The 19766-nt window shown below is 37.8% G+C and overlaps 1 protein-coding gene and 1 long non-coding RNA gene across 7 annotated transcripts in view; one reads left to right on the plus strand and one right to left on the minus strand.

Moving 5' to 3' along the window:
- Positions 1-15273, plus strand: part of LOC127966031 (ubiquitin-like-conjugating enzyme ATG10) — a 33312-nt gene extending 18039 nt beyond the window's left edge. For 4 of the 6 annotated variants that reach the window (XM_052566821.1, XM_052566820.1, XM_052566817.1 and 1 more), the window contains exons 6-7: positions 13621-13718; positions 14365-15273. In XM_052566821.1, coding sequence (XP_052422781.1) covers positions 13621-13718; positions 14365-14464 — 198 coding nt within the window. In that variant the 3' untranslated portion in view covers positions 14465-15273. Of the gene's footprint in view, positions 1-1437; positions 1864-2109; positions 4532-13620; positions 13719-14364 lie in introns of those variants that run through there. The other 2 variants (XM_052566819.1, XM_052566822.1) reach the window with 2 other exon arrangements.
- On the minus strand, positions 4542-5973 carry LOC127966034 (uncharacterized). Its single transcript, XR_008155535.1, has 3 exons — positions 5844-5973; positions 4955-5061; positions 4542-4709 (listed from the first exon to the last, which is right to left on the minus strand). It is a non-coding gene; the product is annotated as an uncharacterized LOC127966034 (long non-coding RNA).
- Positions 15274-19766: the final 4493 nt, after the last annotated feature.

The raw sequence follows: 19766 nt of genomic DNA on the forward strand, positions 1-19766 counted from the left end.
TAGTTTGGCTGGTCCTGCGACTTATAGTCAGGTGTGACTTATTTATCAAAATTAATTTGACATGAACCGAGAGAAATGATCCAAGAGAAAACATTACCATCTACAGCCGCTAGAGGGCGCTCTATGCTGCTCAGTGCTCTTGTAGCCTACACTGAAGACATAGAGCGCCCTCTCGCGGCTGGAGACGGTAATGTTTTCTCTTGGTTCTTGGTTCTAAATAAATGCGACTTGTAGTCCAGTTTTTTTTCTCATCATGATGTATTTTTGGAGTGATGCTATTTATACTCAGGTGCGACTTATAGTCCGAAAAATACGGTAATCTGGATTACAAAATCAGATCCCAAAAATTAAGTAATTGTAATTAGAGTATATTACATTTTAAAATGCTCAGAATCATCACTGGAGACTTTTGTGCTGTTTGAAAATGATGTCGTTTTATTTTATTCTAGGTTGTTATTGTAAAATCATTGATTTCAGATTTACTCTGACCTTAAAAAAGTGGTCAAATCAACATCAGAGGTAGCCTTTCTTAACGTGTTCCCTTATGCCCTAAATCTACCTAAGTTTTAGTTGCTTATTTGAAAATTTTGGGATGAAAGCCTAACTGTGGTTGGTCAGTTGACATGTTAATCAGATGGCTGTTCCTGTTATAGTGGGCGGTTATTGGCGAGAACAAGCTGTGATGTATATCAAACTTTCTGGCATTCCCACTTCTTAAATCTTCTGGAGTGTTTGGAAAAACTGACTCTGGCTGTTTGCTGCTGATCTTTTTTTAGGCTGCAAGGGATGCAGAGCAGTAGGCGTGATTACAGAGAGATATTGAATGGATGGAGAGAGAGTGGAAAAATAGATGCAGAAAAAGGCTGATTAGAAGCAGTGTAGGATATTAGAGAAAAGGGAGAGACTTGGGAAGGATTGAGGGTCTGAGGTTCTCAGGAGATGGAACATTGCTGCATCTGACGCAGGTAAACATGAGTGACTCACATCAAGGCCTTACGAGCAGTGACGCCAATGGACTCTCTCTCCTTATCTCTCGCTCGGTCTCTCGCTTTCCTCTCTGTTTTTGCTCCCTTATATCTCTCAGTCTCCTTTTTATCTGCCCAATTTTCTCAAACCCAAATTGCATTCTTAGCATAACCGATTAGGACAGCACAGAACACTTCTCTCTTGAGGACTCAGGCCCAAACGGTTGACTGTGTGCATGTAGTCTGAGACTGTATTATTGGAAATAATTCAAATTTATGGAAAATTAATTATTAAAAAATCTGGATTTTCCTTTCAGTTGCAAGAAACAAAGGTTAAATTCTGAGATATAAAATAACATTTTATTTTTTAGCAAAAAAATAAATAATAATAATTATTTAAATTCACAGTTGTGAGAAAAAAAAAGTTAGAATTATGAGATAAAAATAGTTATAACCTGTTTTGTATTCTTAGGGCCCTATGATTTTCGTGATGCGGAAAACGCGGACGGAATTGCAGAATCTGGTCAAAAATGGAATTTACTGTATAACACGGAATGTCAAAAAATGAATAAACGAAATCAAGAACAACTAAGCCGGAAATTGGGGGGAAAAAACTGAATTTCATGGGAAACAATGTAACAAATGTGAAAACAAGTCAGAAGTGGCTGATAAAATTTCAGAATTGCGAAATGTAAAAATTGTAAGAAAAAAAGTCTGAATTCAGGGTTTGTTTCTCGCTAGTCTGAGAAAAAAAATTGCGACAAGAATATAAGCTCAAGAAATGCGAAATGTTTACTTGCAAATCTAAGAATTCAGAATTGTGGATTCAAAATTGTGAGATATAAATGCAAAATTGTAAGAAAAAAACTAACTCAATGTAAAAAAAAAAATGTGTGTGTTTGTGTGTATGTATATATATATATATATATATATATATATATATATATATATATATATATATATATATATATATATATATATATATATATATATATAGTCTGTTTTGTAAATTGTAAAATAAAAAAATCTTTCTAAACTTAAAACGCATTTTCCCTGCATTTGTGTTGTTGTACTACTTACACAATTATTTAAAGTATAAAACATTATTCACAATACACCGCATTGTTTTTAATCATAATTTTAGGGGCGGGGAGCTTAGATGGGGGGGGGGTCCCGTTCCCCCCTGGGATTTACGCCTATGGTACCACTGATGCTAACAGTGAGGTCTCGTCGAGGGAATTTGAAAAGTCAGCACGTCTTCAGTGCTTGAACGGTAACAGAGTAATGCATCCAGACAGTTGATGTTGTGAATTTTTATGCAGATGGTGACAGTGCATTGAGGTTGTTTTTATTTGCAGAGTAGAGGAGATTTTTTATTATTTTTTATTTTTTTTTGAGGTTTTGGATAACTGGATTAAAACGGTGCTTACTGACAGCAAAGTTTTTGTCGAAAGTGGTGCCATTGGACCTTGCAGTCTTCCTCCAGCCACTTCAATTAAAACACTCATCTATGAATACTCAACACTTAAAATCATGTATGTATTACATAGATTTATCACTTATGAACCCGAAAAGAGGAAATATTCATGCATTTTGCATTTTTACTGTTTTTCTTTCGGTTCAAACTGTGTGCTCAATATATCTTTAATTATTCTCAGTACCTGAGAGTTCAGATGACTGGATACTTGTTGCTGTATGGTCTGTGATGTCTTTTCCAAATGTACCTATTGTAATGTAACAGTTTTGTAGATATTATTCATTTCTGTGCATTTCTGGAGTAAAACCCTTTTTGGTTATTTCACTTAGACTGTCAGACAGTTTTGGAATCATAAAAATTACTTTCTCTCCTGGAGTGAACCTGGAGTGTTGTGTTCCTTGTCTGTGTTTGTGTAGCCAGTATTCATGCAGAAAGGAACTCTTTTTGTGGAAACTTTTAAGCATTTTGCGTAAGGGGAACTTTAACTTACCGCAATAGGAAACTGGAAATATTTGTTTCAGCAATATGGACTATGTTTATTTAAACGAGATATTATCACAGATACACCTCGTGTCTTTACTGTAGGCGTCTTTTTAGGGGCTTTTGATAATTGCTGGTACATCAGCATTCCAGACAGTTTGTGTTTATGGTTTTTGCAGTGGCTGCATTTACAGTATATGCTCTTTCATCAGTGTTTTAACAGCAATTTATGTACGTAACTTTTGTGGCAGATCTATTAAAGTTAGTTAAACCAAGTCTTTTGGCATTTATTGCTCAGTTAGCTACCCGTCAACTATATTTTTAAGACTTTATAAACAAAATATACTTGTGATACAGTATGTCATGTAAATATGTTTAAAGTGATCATTTGCATTACATTTATCCAAAGCTACTTACAAAAGAGGACAATCGAAGCAATCAAACTAACAAAATACACAGCCACCACTGTGTGTATATATATATATATATATAAGGGTTGTGAGTTCGAGTCTTGAGCAGACAGGAAGTGTGGGTGGGGGGGGTGTGCATGTACAGTCCAGACCCTCCAGAAAAACGCAGATTTTTTTTGTGATTGTTGCGGGCAAAAATCCTTGATTTTGCGCCACGTTTTCTTAAAAAATTCGATTGAATATGCGGGATATTTTTGCAATTTATGCTATGAAATTGCATGAACTTAAACTGCGGTTTGATGTTTTGGCTACTACCTTAATGTAAAGAGTAATTTCTTATTACTTCCTATGATAAGCGAGCATACTAAATCACAGAATATTTAAGTTGCAATCTCTTACTGCAACGTAAATTATTTTACATACAACTAATATAATTACAATTAAGTTTTTGGTACTGTTCTGTAACAAAAAAGTGCAATCTTACAACTGTAAAGTTGCATCAACTTCTGAATGAAACTAAAACAGAGTTAGTAGCCTAGTGAGAAGGGGGTGTTGGGGGAATCACCTTTTTTTTCTCTATTTCATCAAACCGCAGTTTTCGCAAGTTCTCGCAATATAATTTGGCTCCACTGTCATGTAACAAATCGGGAAACTGCTTCGCGCTTTCTTTTGCGCTTATTTTTGTTGGCAAATAAGAATGATTTGCGCGCTTCAAGTTTCACCCTGGTTTCACCGCGAGGTTTGCAGATGATGTTCACGTCATGTAATTACGTCACTTCATAAGTTTCCCATGGCAATAGGGGAAAATGGCGCTTTACTTGTGTGAAGTAAACGCAACATTTTTCAACTTTCTGCTAATATATATGTGAGTTTTTTTGCAACGAAAATACAGGGATTATGAAATCATGCTAGCCCCGCATATTTTGCTTTCTGAAATCGGTAATTTATGCGGCAAAAGAGCGGCATATTTGAAAAAGTGCGACCCCGCATAAATATGCGGCCTTTGGCTGATTATGCATTAAATCAAGCGATCGCATAATCACGTTTTTCTGGAGGGACTGTACAGTGCTCTCTCCACCCTCAATACCATGACTTGAAGCATGAATAGCTTATACTGGCATTACCAGAAGTAAGTTAATGATTCCAAGACTTTATTCATTAAAAATGACTTAACATTATAAAGGAAGTAAGAGAAAAATTGTAAATGTCATGATGCTAAATGCATGTCTACACTTAAAATAAACAAGTCATTTAAAATGTTTCTTCTCACAGATCCATTTGAACAAGATAGTACATGAATAATCAGCCCATCCTGATGAATGAGTGACAGTACAGTTCTCTCTTAAATGTCCATTGGGCTCGTCGGGCCTCCAGAACCTGCATTTACAGATCATCATTAGATGTTCAGTGCTACTTTCTGTCTGATATGATACTCTGTGCATCTTTATATATATATATATATATATATATATATATATATATATATATATATATATATATATATATATATATATATATATATATATATATATATAAAATATATATATATATATATATATATATATATATATATATATATATATAATAATAATAATAATCAGTTAAATTCAGTGATTTCTCACCCAGAGGTCAGTGTGCTGCCATCAACCCATGTCCATGTGCCATTCACATCATCGTCAGTCAGACCAATCCAGGTTTGAGCTCCACAGGATATTTTCTTTACCAATTCCTAAAAAAAAGATGAAAGGGGAAAAAAAAAAATGATAATCCCTGTTTATACTTAGAATCAAGATGACAAGAAGACAGTGCTAAATACAAGTGGAATGGGGTCTAAAATGTTTTCAGCTCCTCCACTTTTGACCACTTAAAAATGCATTTCCAAAACGCAAATCTAAATGTGCTCAGATTTTACACTAAAGTCACTGAAATGCACCTACGTTCCGCAATCTGAACAAACTCGTAAACAATATATATTTCCTAATTCCTATCCATTAATCAACTAAATTAAAATGTTAAATCCGATTTAAATTAAATTACAACAGATAAGTTTGTGACCCATTAAAACATGTAGATGTTTTTCTTTTCAGTGATTTAGAATTGCATGCACATGGAAAATGGAGGAAAACAGAATAAAATAACATATTATAGGAACAAAAAGGCATGGTATTGTTTTTATTGAATGCATAAATAAAAGTAAACCCTTTACAGTTTCAATAGATGTCTTACTCCTGTCTTTATGACCAGAAATTACAGAATATTTAGATTTTTCTGGTGTGATAAGGACAATACCCATGATTGCGTCAGAGAATAAAACATATTTATAGCATAGATGTTTATAGGCCTATGTTGTTTATAACAAATGCCATTATAGTTTTTATCTTATTCTGTTCTGAATACAGGTACAATTTAAACGTTTTCTTTCTCCTATCAAAATTATTATTATTATTTGTTTTTCAATGCAGTAAACGTGTCCCCAAAATAATGTTAAGTCAGTGGTTAAGATTCACTCACTTGTTTTTGGCTGTTATTAATGATCACTAGATCTGCTCCTCTCTCTGTACAGTATCTTCTGCTCTCGGTCCAGTTCTTCATCTCAGTGGAAACGTAATAAAGACTGAATTGATAGTAAATCCAGCCATCTGTGAACATCCAGCTTAACCATTAGCTCATTATTGTCATCCACAAAAAATACACAACCTATTTTTTTTTACGTGTTGCATCATTGAATATTTGTGTGATTTCAGTGTAGTTGCAGAATACCTTGAAAAAACGTTGTCAGTTCATGTTTCTCTTGAACTAACTGGACGTTTAGTTGAATTAGATCGATCATCTTGGTTAGTAGCTGACCTCTCTCTTCTGTGAAATTGCTGTTGTTGGGTAGTTGTCTTTCTCGAGTGAAGAGGACACACAGCACTAGGATTGCTGTCAGCAGAAGAACACACAGCAGCAGCAAACACACTTCAGCAGCTCTGGAGCTTAACATCTTCACACAATCACTTCCTAACCAGGAACAAATGTAACTCTGTTCACTTTTTTTATTCATTTAAAACTGCTCACAGCAACTGAAAACATGCAAAAAGTGCAATAAGTGATAAAATCTGTACTATTATGTCTGTGTGATGAAATCTATTCATGATTAATCTCAGTACCTGGGAGTCCAGAGGACTGGATTCTTGTTGTGTTACAGTCCGCGATCTCTTTTCCAGATTGACGATTTACAGTGTCAATATTAATGTACACATCATCAGCCCTTTGTCCATTCTCTCTGTGCATTTTGCTGGTGTTAGCTACACTTTTCACTAATGTTTCCGAGAACACTAGTCTTTCTTCTGTGTTGTGTTCCTCATCAGCGTTTGTGTGCCCAGTATTTATGCAGAAAGGAGCTTCACCTTCAGCAATGCTTAGTTTGGTAAATGTGGTTTAATTGAATAGATTATCACGTAATCCCTTCCCTCAGGTATTGACAAAAACTGCTAATACATTTCCTCAAAAAACATAATGTCCATTAATAAACATGTGAAAAAACTTGATCATTGCCACAGTTTGCATGTTTATGTGTAAAGCCATCAGGGGTAAAATCTTGGATTGTTTTGTGTAACTGAATTTTGGTGTCTTTGGTGTAGTTTGTGCTCACTGTATGGATGTGGACACAACACTATGACTGCAATCTGAACACACACACACACAGCACTGAATTCACTGGAGCTGCTCTGTAGTTTTTGATCTTCACGAAATCACTTCCTCAGTTCACCTAATAAAACACAGTTCATATATGGAAAAAAAATGCCTATTTTGTCGTGAGTAAACTCAGTTCATTTCAGTTAGCTGTGTGTTGAGGTGTTTGAGTTTCCGGTGTGTTGAAGTCCTCCGTCTTTCTTATGTTTCATATCTCTTCAGCCTCAGCACTGGTGCAGATATCAACTGTCTTCCCTATCTTCTGACTGAAACATTTATCCACACTGTCAATCACAATTACAGACATTTTCAGTGCAGTTGAAATAGTCATTTAAAGGTACAATAGGCAATGAACACTGTCTAGGGATCATGTCATTTGTAACACAGTTCATTCACATTTCTCAAGTTGGTCATCTGAATCAGGTGTGTTAACTAAGCGAGACATGTAAAAATATGTGCACGAGCACTGGAATTGGGAACCGAATTCGGCTCGGACAGACCATTTCGATTGGACGTACATTTCTTGGTCCTACGCCTTCCACAGGATATATAAATACAGATAAATACATTTAAACCACTTAACTTAAAGGTCACATTTTTCGTGTTTTTTTTAGCTTTGATTGTGTTTACAGTGTGCAATATAACGTGTTCATGTTTCGCGTGTAAAAAAACACAGTATTTTTCACACCATTCACTTATCTGTATACCGCTGTTTTCACTGTCATAAAAACGGGCTCATGACTTCCTTGTTTCATAAAGTCCCTCCTTCAGAAATACGTAATGAGTTCTGATTGTGGGCAGGATTTGAAAACCTGGCAATGCTGATCTGAACGCACGTGCTGGAGATGTACTTCTAATCACAGAACGCGTTTACTTCTGACATGCGCATGAAAATCGCGTAAGATTTTTTTTGCACAGCCCTACCATCTAGTTAACAAAGGTAAACAACGTTGCCCTTTGTGTAATAAGTTACAGAAACTGTTAAACGCACCAACTTAAATAATAAAATACACTTACTGGTTGTGGTCCATAAACAACGCCTTCTCCAAAGAGGGAACTGCTCCATTTTTCAAAAATAATCTTTTGCAAATACGCCATTAAACTGATTGAGATTGAGGAAGCTGTCCTCAGCAAAATGTGCTGCACATAGTTTTACATGTGGATTAGAATTTTCGTGAACCGAGTTAAACATAAATTGTAACCATTGATCTCTAAGTACAGCATCCCTGGGAAGCCCAAACAAAGGTGATTGGACTCCGAGATGAGAATAACAACGTTTCGATGACATGGTGACGAAAGCACTCTTCAAACACAACTCTTCCTCCTCCTCCTTGGGAGCGCAACAAGACCACGCCCCCTTTTTGTGTTTTCCTGTGGCCAGAGGTTAGTCAAAAAATGGTTTTAGTGACGTCATTACTGCAGGAAGTAGAGGGATGTAATCCAAACTGGTCGTTCGTTGTAGGCAAATTCTGTTAAAATATCTCACTTGGCATTGAACTTTGAGCTTTAGAATTTTACAGACATTATTTATACTCTAACAACAACATTACACACTAACTAAAGTTTAAAACATGGGATCACGAATAACGGGACCTTTAATGATTGCTATCAGGATGTGAGGAGACTTTCAACCAGTATAACAAAAACATTTTCTGAAGATAAATCACCTATTGCACCTTTAACTATGAAACATAATTTTAAATTAGGAAAAACTATGTATTTATGATTAATCTCAGTACCTGTGAGTTCAGAATCTGACTGGATACTCATTTCTGGATCTCTTTTCTGACTTGACCTCTGACAACATTGACATATTCTTAGACATCATCAATGTTTCACTTTTTGCATCTTCTCTGTGCATTTTCTGAGTTGTGCCCTTTTCTTTATGTTCGTTTAGACTGTCTGACAGTTTCGGTGTCATCAAGATGTCCATAAACTAACTATCTCTCCTGGAATGAACTGTGTTTGTGTTCCTCATCTGTGTTTGTGTGGTCAGTATTTATGCATAAAGGAACTGTTTTTGTGGAAAATATTCAAGTATTTATGCATAAAGGAACTGCGTCTCTCACCACAGAAAGACACTGACAGTTTTTATCTCAGTTATTTATTTCAGCAATTGATTCTGTTCATTTAAATTAGATTCTAAAGCATTTATTATCACAGATACACTCCATGTCTTCATGTGTAAATTATTTTTTTGGCTTGTACATACAGTAACAGTATGTACAGTAGTGTAAAGTAATTAATAGTAGTACTTTTTTGTGGCAGAACCATCTTCAGAGTAAAATTCATAAGAATAAAAAAAAGGAGACAAAATTAAGTCAAACTTTTTTTCTTTCTCGGAAATCAACATTATGTCACAAATGACTAAATTGGCACGTGATTTACTCGCACTCAAGCTATCCTAGGAATATTGGTAACTTTCTTCTTTCAGATTTACATTTTAAAAAAAATCTTGATTATGGAACTTAAATTGATTGTAGATGTTTTTTTCATGTTGATTCAAGAGGAAAGCTTAGAAGTTATATTTAATCATTTAGCAAACTATTTTATCCAAAGCGACTTACAAATGGAAATAATAGAAGCAGTCAGGTCAACAAGAGAACAACAACAGTATACAAGTGCCATGACAAGTCTCAGTTAGTCTAGTACAGAACGCATAACAGGTTATGAAAAGAAGGAAAAGTGCTATTATTAGTGCTATTATTGCTATTAAAAGTGCTGGCAAAAAAGATGAGTTTTTAGATGTTTCTTGAAAATGAGTAAAGACTCAGCTGTACGAATTGAGATTAGGAGGTCATTCCTCCAGCTGGGCGCAGTCCAGGGGAAGGACCGTGAGGGTGATTTTGAATTTCTTTGAGATGGCACCACAAGGTGGCGTTCACTTGCAGAGCACATCTGGAGGGCACATAAGGTTTAACCAGTGAGTTTAGGTATGTTGGTGCCGTGCTAGTGGTCGTCTTGTAGGCAAGCATCAGTACCTTGAATTTGATGTGAGCGGCTACTGGTAGCCAGTGTAACCTGATGAGGAGAGGAGTAACGTGAGCTTTTTTTGGATCAGTTGCAGAGGCTTGACAGTACATGCAGGAAGGCCTGCCAGGAGAGCATTACAATAGTCCAGTCTGGAGAGAACAAGAGCTTGGACAAGAAGTTGGGTGGCTTGCTCTGACAGGAAGGGTCTAATCTTCCTAATGTTGTATAAGGCAAATCTGCAGGACCGTGTCGTCGAAGGAGTAATAGTTGACGAACCCAGCTGTATAGAGAAGTTGTGATGAAGCAATGGGTTTGCTGGAATCACCAGGAGTTCTGTCTTCGTAAGGTTAAGCTGAAGGTGTTGGTCATTCATCCAGCTAGAAATGTCACTCAGACAGGCTGAAATGAGAGCAGCTACTGTCGGGTCATCTGGTTGGAATGAGAAGTATAGTTGGGTGGCATCAGCGTAGCAGTGATAAGAAGAGCCATGCTTCTGAATGACAGATCCTAATGATGTCATGTAGTTGGAGAAGAGAAGTGTTCCAAGTACTGAGCCTTGAGGAACCCCAGTAGCAAGGTGGTGTGACTTTGACACACTGAAGGATCTGTCAGAGAGGTAGGACTTAACCCACAGGAGTGCGGTTCCAGAGATGCCCATCTTTCTAAGAGGGGACAGGAGAATCTGGTGATTTAATGGCGTCAAAAGCAGCAGACAGGTCCAGTAAGACGAGTACTGAGGATTTTGAAGCTGCTCTTGCCAGTCGAAGGGCTTTAGTAACCGAGAGCAGAGAAGTCTCAGTTGACTGGCCACTTTTGACGCCAGATTGGTTGCTGTCCAGGAGGTTTTTCTGTACAAGGAACATAGAAAGCTGGTTGAACACAGCTCGCTTCAGTGTCTTTGCAATGAATGGAAGAAGGGATACCGGTCTGTAGTTTTCAAGAAGCGCTGGATTTAGAGATGGTTTCTTAAACAGTGGGCTTACCCGAGTCTGCTTAAATGCTGAGGGAAATGTTCCAGAGTGAAGAGAGGAGTTGATATTGTGAGTAAGCGAAGGTATGACTGAAGAAGAGATCGCTTGAAGACGGGGAATGGGGATTGGATCACGTGGACAAGTAGTAGGATGATTGGACAGGAGAAGTTTGGAAACGTCCATCTCTGAGAGTGGGGAGAAGGAGGAGAAAGAGTGTGCGTCGGTCATTGTGAAGTTGTCCTCAGTCTGCGGTGTGGAGAATTGGTCACTGATGGTTCTTGTCTTATTTGTGAAGAAAACTGCAAAGTCGTCCACTGTAAGAGTCAATGGAGGAGGTGGTGGAGGAGGATTAAGAAGAGAAGAGAAAGTTTTGAAGAGTGTCCGAGCGTCACAATAGCTGTTAATTTTGTTGTGGTAGTAGGATGTTTTAGCTGTGAAGACATTTGCAGAGTAGGGAGAAAGGAGAAACTGATACACACTGAGGTCGATAGAGTTTCTTGATTTCTGCCATTTCCTCTCTGCAGCCCTGAGTTTAGAGTGATGTGAAAACCTTGGACAGCCAGGGGGCAGATGGGGCAGTGCATGCTGGTCTAGACAACAGAGGGCAAAAGTTGTCCAAGCAAGATGTTAAAGTGGAGCAAAGAGTGTAGTAGCACTGTTCGTGTCCAGAGCTGAAAACTGAGAGAATGGTGGAAGAGAGGATGAAACCACAGAAGATAGGCGAGATAGAGAGACTTGAGCATAGGTTCCGTCGAAAGGTGACCTGTGTTGGAGTGTGTACTGCTTCAGGAGTAAGTGCTAGGTTAGCAGTAATGAGGAAGTTGTCTGAGGTGTGCAAATGAGGTAAGCAGAGTCTTGAAGTCAGCAGCCTGGGGTTTATCTAGGTGGATGTTAAAGTCACTGTGGCGAGTGGGGCGGGGCCGAGAGGCGTGGGAACGAGGAGTGAGGCCAGGTGTAGTGATTGGAGATGAGCTACACCTGCGCCCCACCGCCAGTATCGAGTCCTATGTAGGAGATGGAAGGATATAAAACTGGAGTGACGACCGTGAAGGACGAGAGAGGACCAGGCCTGGGATATTATTTTATGTTTGCTTTTATTTGTGCGCGTCAGTCGCCGTGAGGGGCTGACGTGCTGTTTTGTGTTTATTTTTAAATATTAAAATTATGTTTTGATTGTGCGCCGGTTCCCGCCTCCTTCTTCCCGATGATTAGGGAGTTTTTATCGTTACAGTCACCAAGCAGTACCAGAGGAGTACCATCTTCAGGAAAATTTGATAGCAGCACATCCAACTCCTTCCAAAAAGTGTCCCAATTGACCTGGGGTACGATAAATGAACACAAAGTGGATTTTAACAGGGTGGGTTACAGTAATGACATTTGATACAAATGAACCATTACCTGTAGGTAATGGCTGAAGATTAAATTTCCATTCTTTTGATATAAGGAGACCAGTACCTCCACCCCTTTCAGAGGTACAAGGAGTGTGGGAACAGGTGAAGAGGGCTGCGGGAGTGGCAGTGTCTTCAGGTTTTAACCAAGTCTCAGCCAATGCCATGAGGTTGAGACCGGAATGAGTAGCAATAGAAGAAATGAAGTCTGCTTTGTTAACAGCAGACTGGCAGTTCCAGAGACCAACTGGAATAGAGAGCGTAGTAGTAGAAGTCAGAGGTTCAGGCCGTAGGTTTGTTGGACAGGCCTTCCTGCGATGTGCATAGCGTGCTCTCCGAGTGTTAGTAGTCATTGTAGAAATCTTAAAGCACATAGTGACTACAAGTGTAAGAAATAAGTATTTGAGAACAAGCTATACAAAAAGTAAAGAAAGAGGATAAAAGCAATACTCAACTGCCCTGTCGGTGTCCTTGCTCGCTAGAGTCGATGGTCTTTACATGAGGAGGATTCACACGAGGGCTGCCACGACCGCTGCCACGGTGAAACCTACCGCTTTTGTATTTGCCTGATTACCTGTGATTGAAGTCAGCTGGCCAAGCCTCACTATTTAGGAGACCAAAACTGGGCAGTCCCGCGATAGGCAAACGCGAAACCAAACGCCACTTTCAGCACGTATTTACCAGGGTAAGGCACACAATTTAAACCAAAACTTTCCTAGCTATTACGATCACACAGTAGTCTAATGAGAAAACGAGACAAAACACCAACAAGCTGCTGTCCTTCTCTGTTGCTCGGCTGTTTCTTCTTATATTATGATCAGCTGTACTGTTTGCTCCAAACCTCTCCCTAAGTATGACTTCTTCAAATTTTCCATAATAATATTGCTGTGATGGTGTGAACCAGGTCTCTCTGGTGTGGCATTATGGGATAGGACATACCTCCATCTCTGCTGTGCATGAGTGCCATCCAGTGTGCGAGATTCGTTCGAGAGCAGCAGGGTGCCAATGAAGCCCATGTGTCGCATGGCAGATTTGCTTAAGTCTGCCTCGTTATTTTCTTTTTAATTTATCTGAAGCTTTGAATGTAATTGAATTCAGGTTGTGAAAAGTATCGTTTGACTAGTTAACAGTGAGTTAAGATGGAAAAACACATGTTTGTGGCATTGGTTTAATGGCTGTTACAGCGTGTGACAGTGAGAACCTGTTCCTAATAAAAAATGAGGTCAGAATAGACATTAACAAAGAGCTGAACGATCTCTCTCTCTCTCTCTGTGTGTGTAGGAACATCCTTTACTGGGCCAACCATTTTTCATGCTTCATCCATGTCGCACTGAGGAGTTTATGAAACCTGCTCTGGATTTGGCACAAGCTGAAAACAAGTGAGTTTCTCCCTGCTGCAGCTTTAGTCGTCATGCATTATGTGCAATGAATATTCTATAGGTTCAAATTTACATTTATAACACACTATTTTCCCAAAACCACTTACAGTGCAATGCTTTCAAGGTACATGAACTCACCCATAGCATTGGTGTTGGTTGCATCATGCTCTGCTGTTTGAGCTTGGTTAACACATCTAACGCGTGTTGTTGATTACCATGAAAAATATATATTTTGACTCATTCCTTAATAATGCATTTCCAATGGAATCCTTCGAGGCAATCAGACAGCACTCTGAATAAATGTTTAACTGCTGTGAATATTTAAACGTATGAAATAAACGTTACTGTCTTGACCAGAAAAAAATGTATATGTGTGGGTGTGTGTGTGTGTGTGTGTGTGTGTTAATTTTCATTTTTATAGATATTCATAAGACACTTATGGCTCATTTTGATATTTTAAGTGTTTTGTTTTATAATAATCCTGCCTCAATACTTGAACAATAGATTCCATTTAAAGTGAGGCATGAATCAATCAGATCTGGCATATCCATCTATTTAGCTAGTGAAATCTGACTAGATCTAATCATTTCTTAATTTGCAGCATTGCAGTATGGGTAGATGCTCTAATGATCTCATCTGTTCTCAGGAGGATGAACTATATCGTGACTTGGCTCAGTGTTGTTGGACCCGTCCTCAGACTGGACGTCCCTTTGAGCTACAGCACAGAGGTGTCTGCTCCTGACTGAAGCGCCTCTGCTGTGATCTTCCTGTCTGTCTAAGACTCGAAAGACCCAGAGGATGTGCAGAGGACATGCTGAGGGTCTCAGAGGGGCCAAAGACGCTTCAGATGTCTTGATAGCGATGCTTGAGCATTCAAGACACCAAGTCTTTAAGTTCACAAGTTAGCGCTAAATGTTTAAATAAATTGCACTAAAATAATTCAATCAAATGTTTGGGGTCCATAAGGTTTTTTTCTATTTATCAAGGATGCATTGATAGTGATCAAAATGAACAGTAAAGACATAAGATTTTCTATTTTAAATAAATAGATTTATAGAAATGTTTCTTGAGCAGCAAATCATCATATTAGAATGATTTCTGAAGGATCATATGACAATGAAGACTGATGCTGAAAATTCAGCTTTGCATCACAGGAATAAATTACATTTTTGAAATATATTCAGATAGAATCGGAATCAGATTTTAAATTATAAATAAATTTCACAATATTACAATATTTTTACTGTATTTTTGATCAAATAAATGCAGCCTTGGTGAGCAAAAGAGACTTCTTTCAAAAACATCTTACTGAAATCTTGCTGGTAGTGTATACTGTAATTAATCTTTTGGATAACCAATCATAAAACGTCCATATTATCTGACAGATGTCACTGAAATGTGCCTGAGAAGCCAGTTGCATTTGTTCTAGGATGCATGTACACAACCTGCATTGCTGTTATGGTTGTTCATGGGAAAATCATTTATGTACAGGGATTTGTTCACAAAATGTACTGTAAGAAACATTACCATCAAATTAAAAAGACAAACAATAGTATTCTCTGCTGCTATTTATTCTTTGCATTTTGACGCATTGTAAAAATCATGAGAGCAGCTGTGTGTGCAGGCAGGATTGCTATTCAAACATTAGTCTGGATGTCTTTGTCTTCAGCTGCGTAGGTGTGTGTGTGTGTGTGACTCGATATGTTTTCCCTCACTGGTCGGATGTTGTGAAGCATGCAGCTGCTTTTGGCCTATTTTTGCCATTTCAGAGGCCTGAACTCGAAGTCGAACATGATTTGTATAACCTTGCATCTAATAAGCAAAGTAAATAGTCTAATATATTTTTTGTTGTGTCTCCCTGTAGTCTGACATTTCTCTTCATTAGTCATCCAAGTAGCGTGCTGTGCCAGGACACGGTTTAAAAGTTGAATGGAATCAAATCCCTCTGAAATCCTGACCGTCTGATGTGAAGTCTGAAACGGAGGAGCTGAGTTTAGAGTTTGGAGTTTGAGAGAAGACGGTGAAAGTCCTCAGTCAGCATGTCTAAATGGGGCGAGCGGCTCCCAGGGGACTGTATCAGTGTTGGTAAGGAGGTCAGCCTCCTACCCGAAGCATCTCGCTCTAATGGACAGACAGGAATGATGGAGAGCAGAGAGAGAAACACATAGATGGAGCACAGTAGGGAAATGTTACCTGCTTCATAAACAGGGTCATTCTTAAAGGTTTAGGTCACCCATAAAATAATTAAGGGCAGTCAAGCTCAATTATAAAGTGTAAATCTTTTCAAATCAGTGAAATTGAAATTGATGCGTCCAATGGTGCATGGTTTTATTTGTGTCTTGAATTCATTTATGTGTTTCTCACACAAAGCTACAAGTCACATGCACAGCTTTTATCCCATCTATCAAAAATATGTTCTAAGAAAATGTTGGTAACGTTACTATTAAGTTACCAACAACAACAAAAAACATTCTCTGAATGTTTAATTTTTATTTCTAGTAATGCAAATGTTACAGAAGCATTATGAGAACACTATTTTTTTTTTATGTTCTCTGAACGTTTTGAAACTGTAAGTAGTAATGTTTAAAATGTCGACAACATTTAAATAACATTTTTGTGCTGGAATTTTGAGAATGTTCTTAAAGGCAGAACAACTGAATGAACATTCTATAAACGTTATGTAGCACTGAAAAAATGTTAATGTAACGCTACATTTTAGGGTAATGTTACTTTCGAATGTTCTCTGAACGTTCTGAGACGGGTATTAGGTAGGAACATTTATTAAAAGGCAAATATCCAACTAAAATGGTTGTTCACACCGTTAAGATAACATTACCACAATGTTAGTCAAAGTCCTGATACTGTTCTTTTTTAGCTTGGATGGTGCATTTTGACAGGCCCATGGTCACTGTGGGTTTCAATTGTAAGAAAACTGTAAGCCATCTTTAAACTATCTTCTTTAACATTTCTTGAGAGTGAGAACAGAGTATGATACAACATGACGCTGAGTAAAGATAACATCTAATTAATTTAATGGAATATTTCACACACACAAAAAATAATTTTGTCATTTTCACATCCTCGTTTTTTCGAAACCATACAATTTCCTTTCTTCCATAGAGAGCTATTTGCCACACAATGAAATGAATAGCGACTGTCAAGCTCCAAACATGGCAATAAATAAAATAATAATAATTCATAAAAGTGCACTAAAATAATCTGTATGAAATATGAGATGTATTGGCGTGAGGGACAGATGCAGTTATTATTCACTTATCTTTCAGATGTCATTCAGGTTTGCCTTCAATTCCAGTCATTTTGCAGCTCAACAGTTTTACTGTATGGAAAATACAACATTGTTTATTCTCCACAGAGTGTTAATGACTAGCTTGCATGCTCCAAAACAGACATGACGGTGAGTAAATGATGACAACATTTTCATTTTTGGGTGCACTCTTGTCACATTTAGGATGTGTGGCTGTGTGCAGAGCGTTTCATTGACGTACGTAGCATGTACTAAGTTTTAGACAGACCTCAATATTATCATTATATCTGGAGGAGTTGTTACATTAGAGGAAAGGAAATTAGAATTGCCGTAGAAACAAATACTCATTTATTTTACATGCTTCACTGGAGGTGTTGCTTAATGGAGTTTGATCGCTCCTAATGGAGTTGGGGAATTAAATTTGTGAAATGCCACCGTGCGCGTGAACGAGCCGCTGCTGACATCTGTTGGTCAACATGAGCAAGTGTTGTTGTAGTTTAAACATCTGTCCACTAGGAGCCGCCATTGACCGAGGCGCAAATGATTCAACACTTGATTGAATTCGATTACAAAATATAGTAGCATTTATTATAAAGGAATATAGCACAAGCTCATTTTTCAAGCACGTTTCTCAGTAAGTTGTCAGGTTTTTCAGTTATTCTAGTAACAGTTATTCTAGGTGGATATAATGATATCTTATACCAGTGTTGTTTACAGTTATTACTATTAATCTAGTTAAATTAGATTGGAAGTTTTTCTAATCTAATATTTATATTTTATTTCGGATTTATTTCAATTACCAGAAACAATCTAAATAGTCTTGCAACCTTTGTTAATTAGTATTACAAAACTGTCTGATACAATGAAACTTAAAAGTGTTTTTAAGTCTGACTGATCATTTTTCACGTTGCTGTACTAGTAGAAATGCCTGGCTATATTCAGCTTCATGTAAGCTACTTCAACTAAATAGTATATTTGTCAGTATTATGTGTAAAAATGCTCTTATCCAAATGGACTTACATAGGCATTTTTTGGACACAAGCATGATGGAAAAACCATGTTAGGTCAGTACAGTGTTATGTTAGTTTTATTATATTATTATTGTTCCTTTATTTAACCAGGGGAAATCATATAATATTTTTTGAAATGTATAATATTAAAGCATTTGATTGTGTTTGTGTGTGTGTGTATGTATGTATGTATGTATGTATGTATATACAGGTCCTTCTCAAAAAATTAGCATATTGTGAAAAAGTTCATTATTTTCCATAATGTAATGATAAAAATAAAACTTTCATATATTTTAGATTCATTGCACACCAACTGAAATATTTCAGCTCTTTTATTGTTTTAATACTGATGATTTTGGCATACAGCTCATGAAAACCCAAAATTCCTATCTCAAAAAATTAGCATATCATGAAAAGGTTCTCTAAACGAGCTATTAACCTAATCATCTGAATCAACTAATTAACTCTAAACACCTGCAAAAGATTCCTGAGGCTTTTAAAAACTCCCACCCTGGTTCATTACTCAAAACCTCAATCATGGGTAAGACTGCCGACCTGACTGCTGTCCAGAAGGCCATCATTGACACCCTCAAGTGAGAGGGTAAGACAAAGAAAGACATTTCTGAACGAATAAGCTGTTCCCAGAGTGCTGTATCAAGGCACCTCAGTGGGAAGTCTGTGGGAAGGAAAAAGTGTGGCAAAAAACGCTGCACAACTAGAAGAGGTGACCGGACCCTGAGGAAGATTGTGGAGAAGGACCGATTCCAGACCTTGGGGGACCTGCGGAAGAAGTGGACTGAGTCTGGAGTAGAAACATCCAGAGCCACCATGCACAGGCATGTGCAGGAAATGGGCTACAGAGAAGCAGCACTGGACTGTTGCTCAGTGGTCCAAAGTACTTTTTTCGGATGAAAGCAAATTTTGCATGTCATTCGGAAGTCAAGGTGCCAGAGTCTGGAGGAAGACTGGGGAGAAGGAAATGCCAAAATGCCTGAAGTCCAGTGTCAAGTACCCACAGTCAGTGATGGTCTGGGGTGCCATGTCAGCTGCTGGTGTTGGTCCACTGTGTTTTATCAAGGGCAGGGTCAATGCAGCTAGCTATCAGGAGATTTTGGAGCACTTCATGCTTCCATCTGCTGAAAAGCTTTATGGAGATGAAGATTTTGTTTTTCAGCACGACCTGGCACCTGCTCACAGTGCCAAAACCACTGGTAAATGGTTTACTGACCATGGTATTACTGTGCTCAATTGGCCTGCCAACTCTCCTGACCTGAACCCCATAGAGAATCTGTGGGATACTGTGAAGAGAAAGTTGAGAGACGCAAGACCCAACACTCTGGACGAGCTTAAGGCCGCTATCGAAGCATCCTGGGCCTCCATAACACCTCAGCAGTGCCACAGGCTGATTGCCTCCATGCCACGCCGCATTGAAGCAGTCATTTCTGCAAAAGGATTCCTGACCAAGTATTGAGTGCATAACTGAACATAATTATTTGAAGTTTGACTTTTTTTTGTTTTAAAAACACTTTTCTTTTATTGGTCGGATGAAATATGCTAATTTTTTGAGATAGGAATTTCGGGTTTTCATGAGCTGTATGCCAAAATCATCAGTATTAAAACAATAAAAGACCTGAAATATTTCAGTTGTTGTGCAATGAATCTAAAATATATGAAAGTTTAATTTTTATCATTACAATTTTTATCATTCACAATATGCTAATTTTTTGAGAAGGACCTGTGTGTGTGTGTGTGTATATATATATATATATATAT

Source organism: Carassius gibelio, chromosome B10 (genome assembly GCF_023724105.1).
Source record: "Carassius gibelio isolate Cgi1373 ecotype wild population from Czech Republic chromosome B10, carGib1.2-hapl.c, whole genome shotgun sequence".
NCBI lineage: Eukaryota > Metazoa > Chordata > Actinopteri > Cypriniformes > Cyprinidae > Carassius > Carassius gibelio.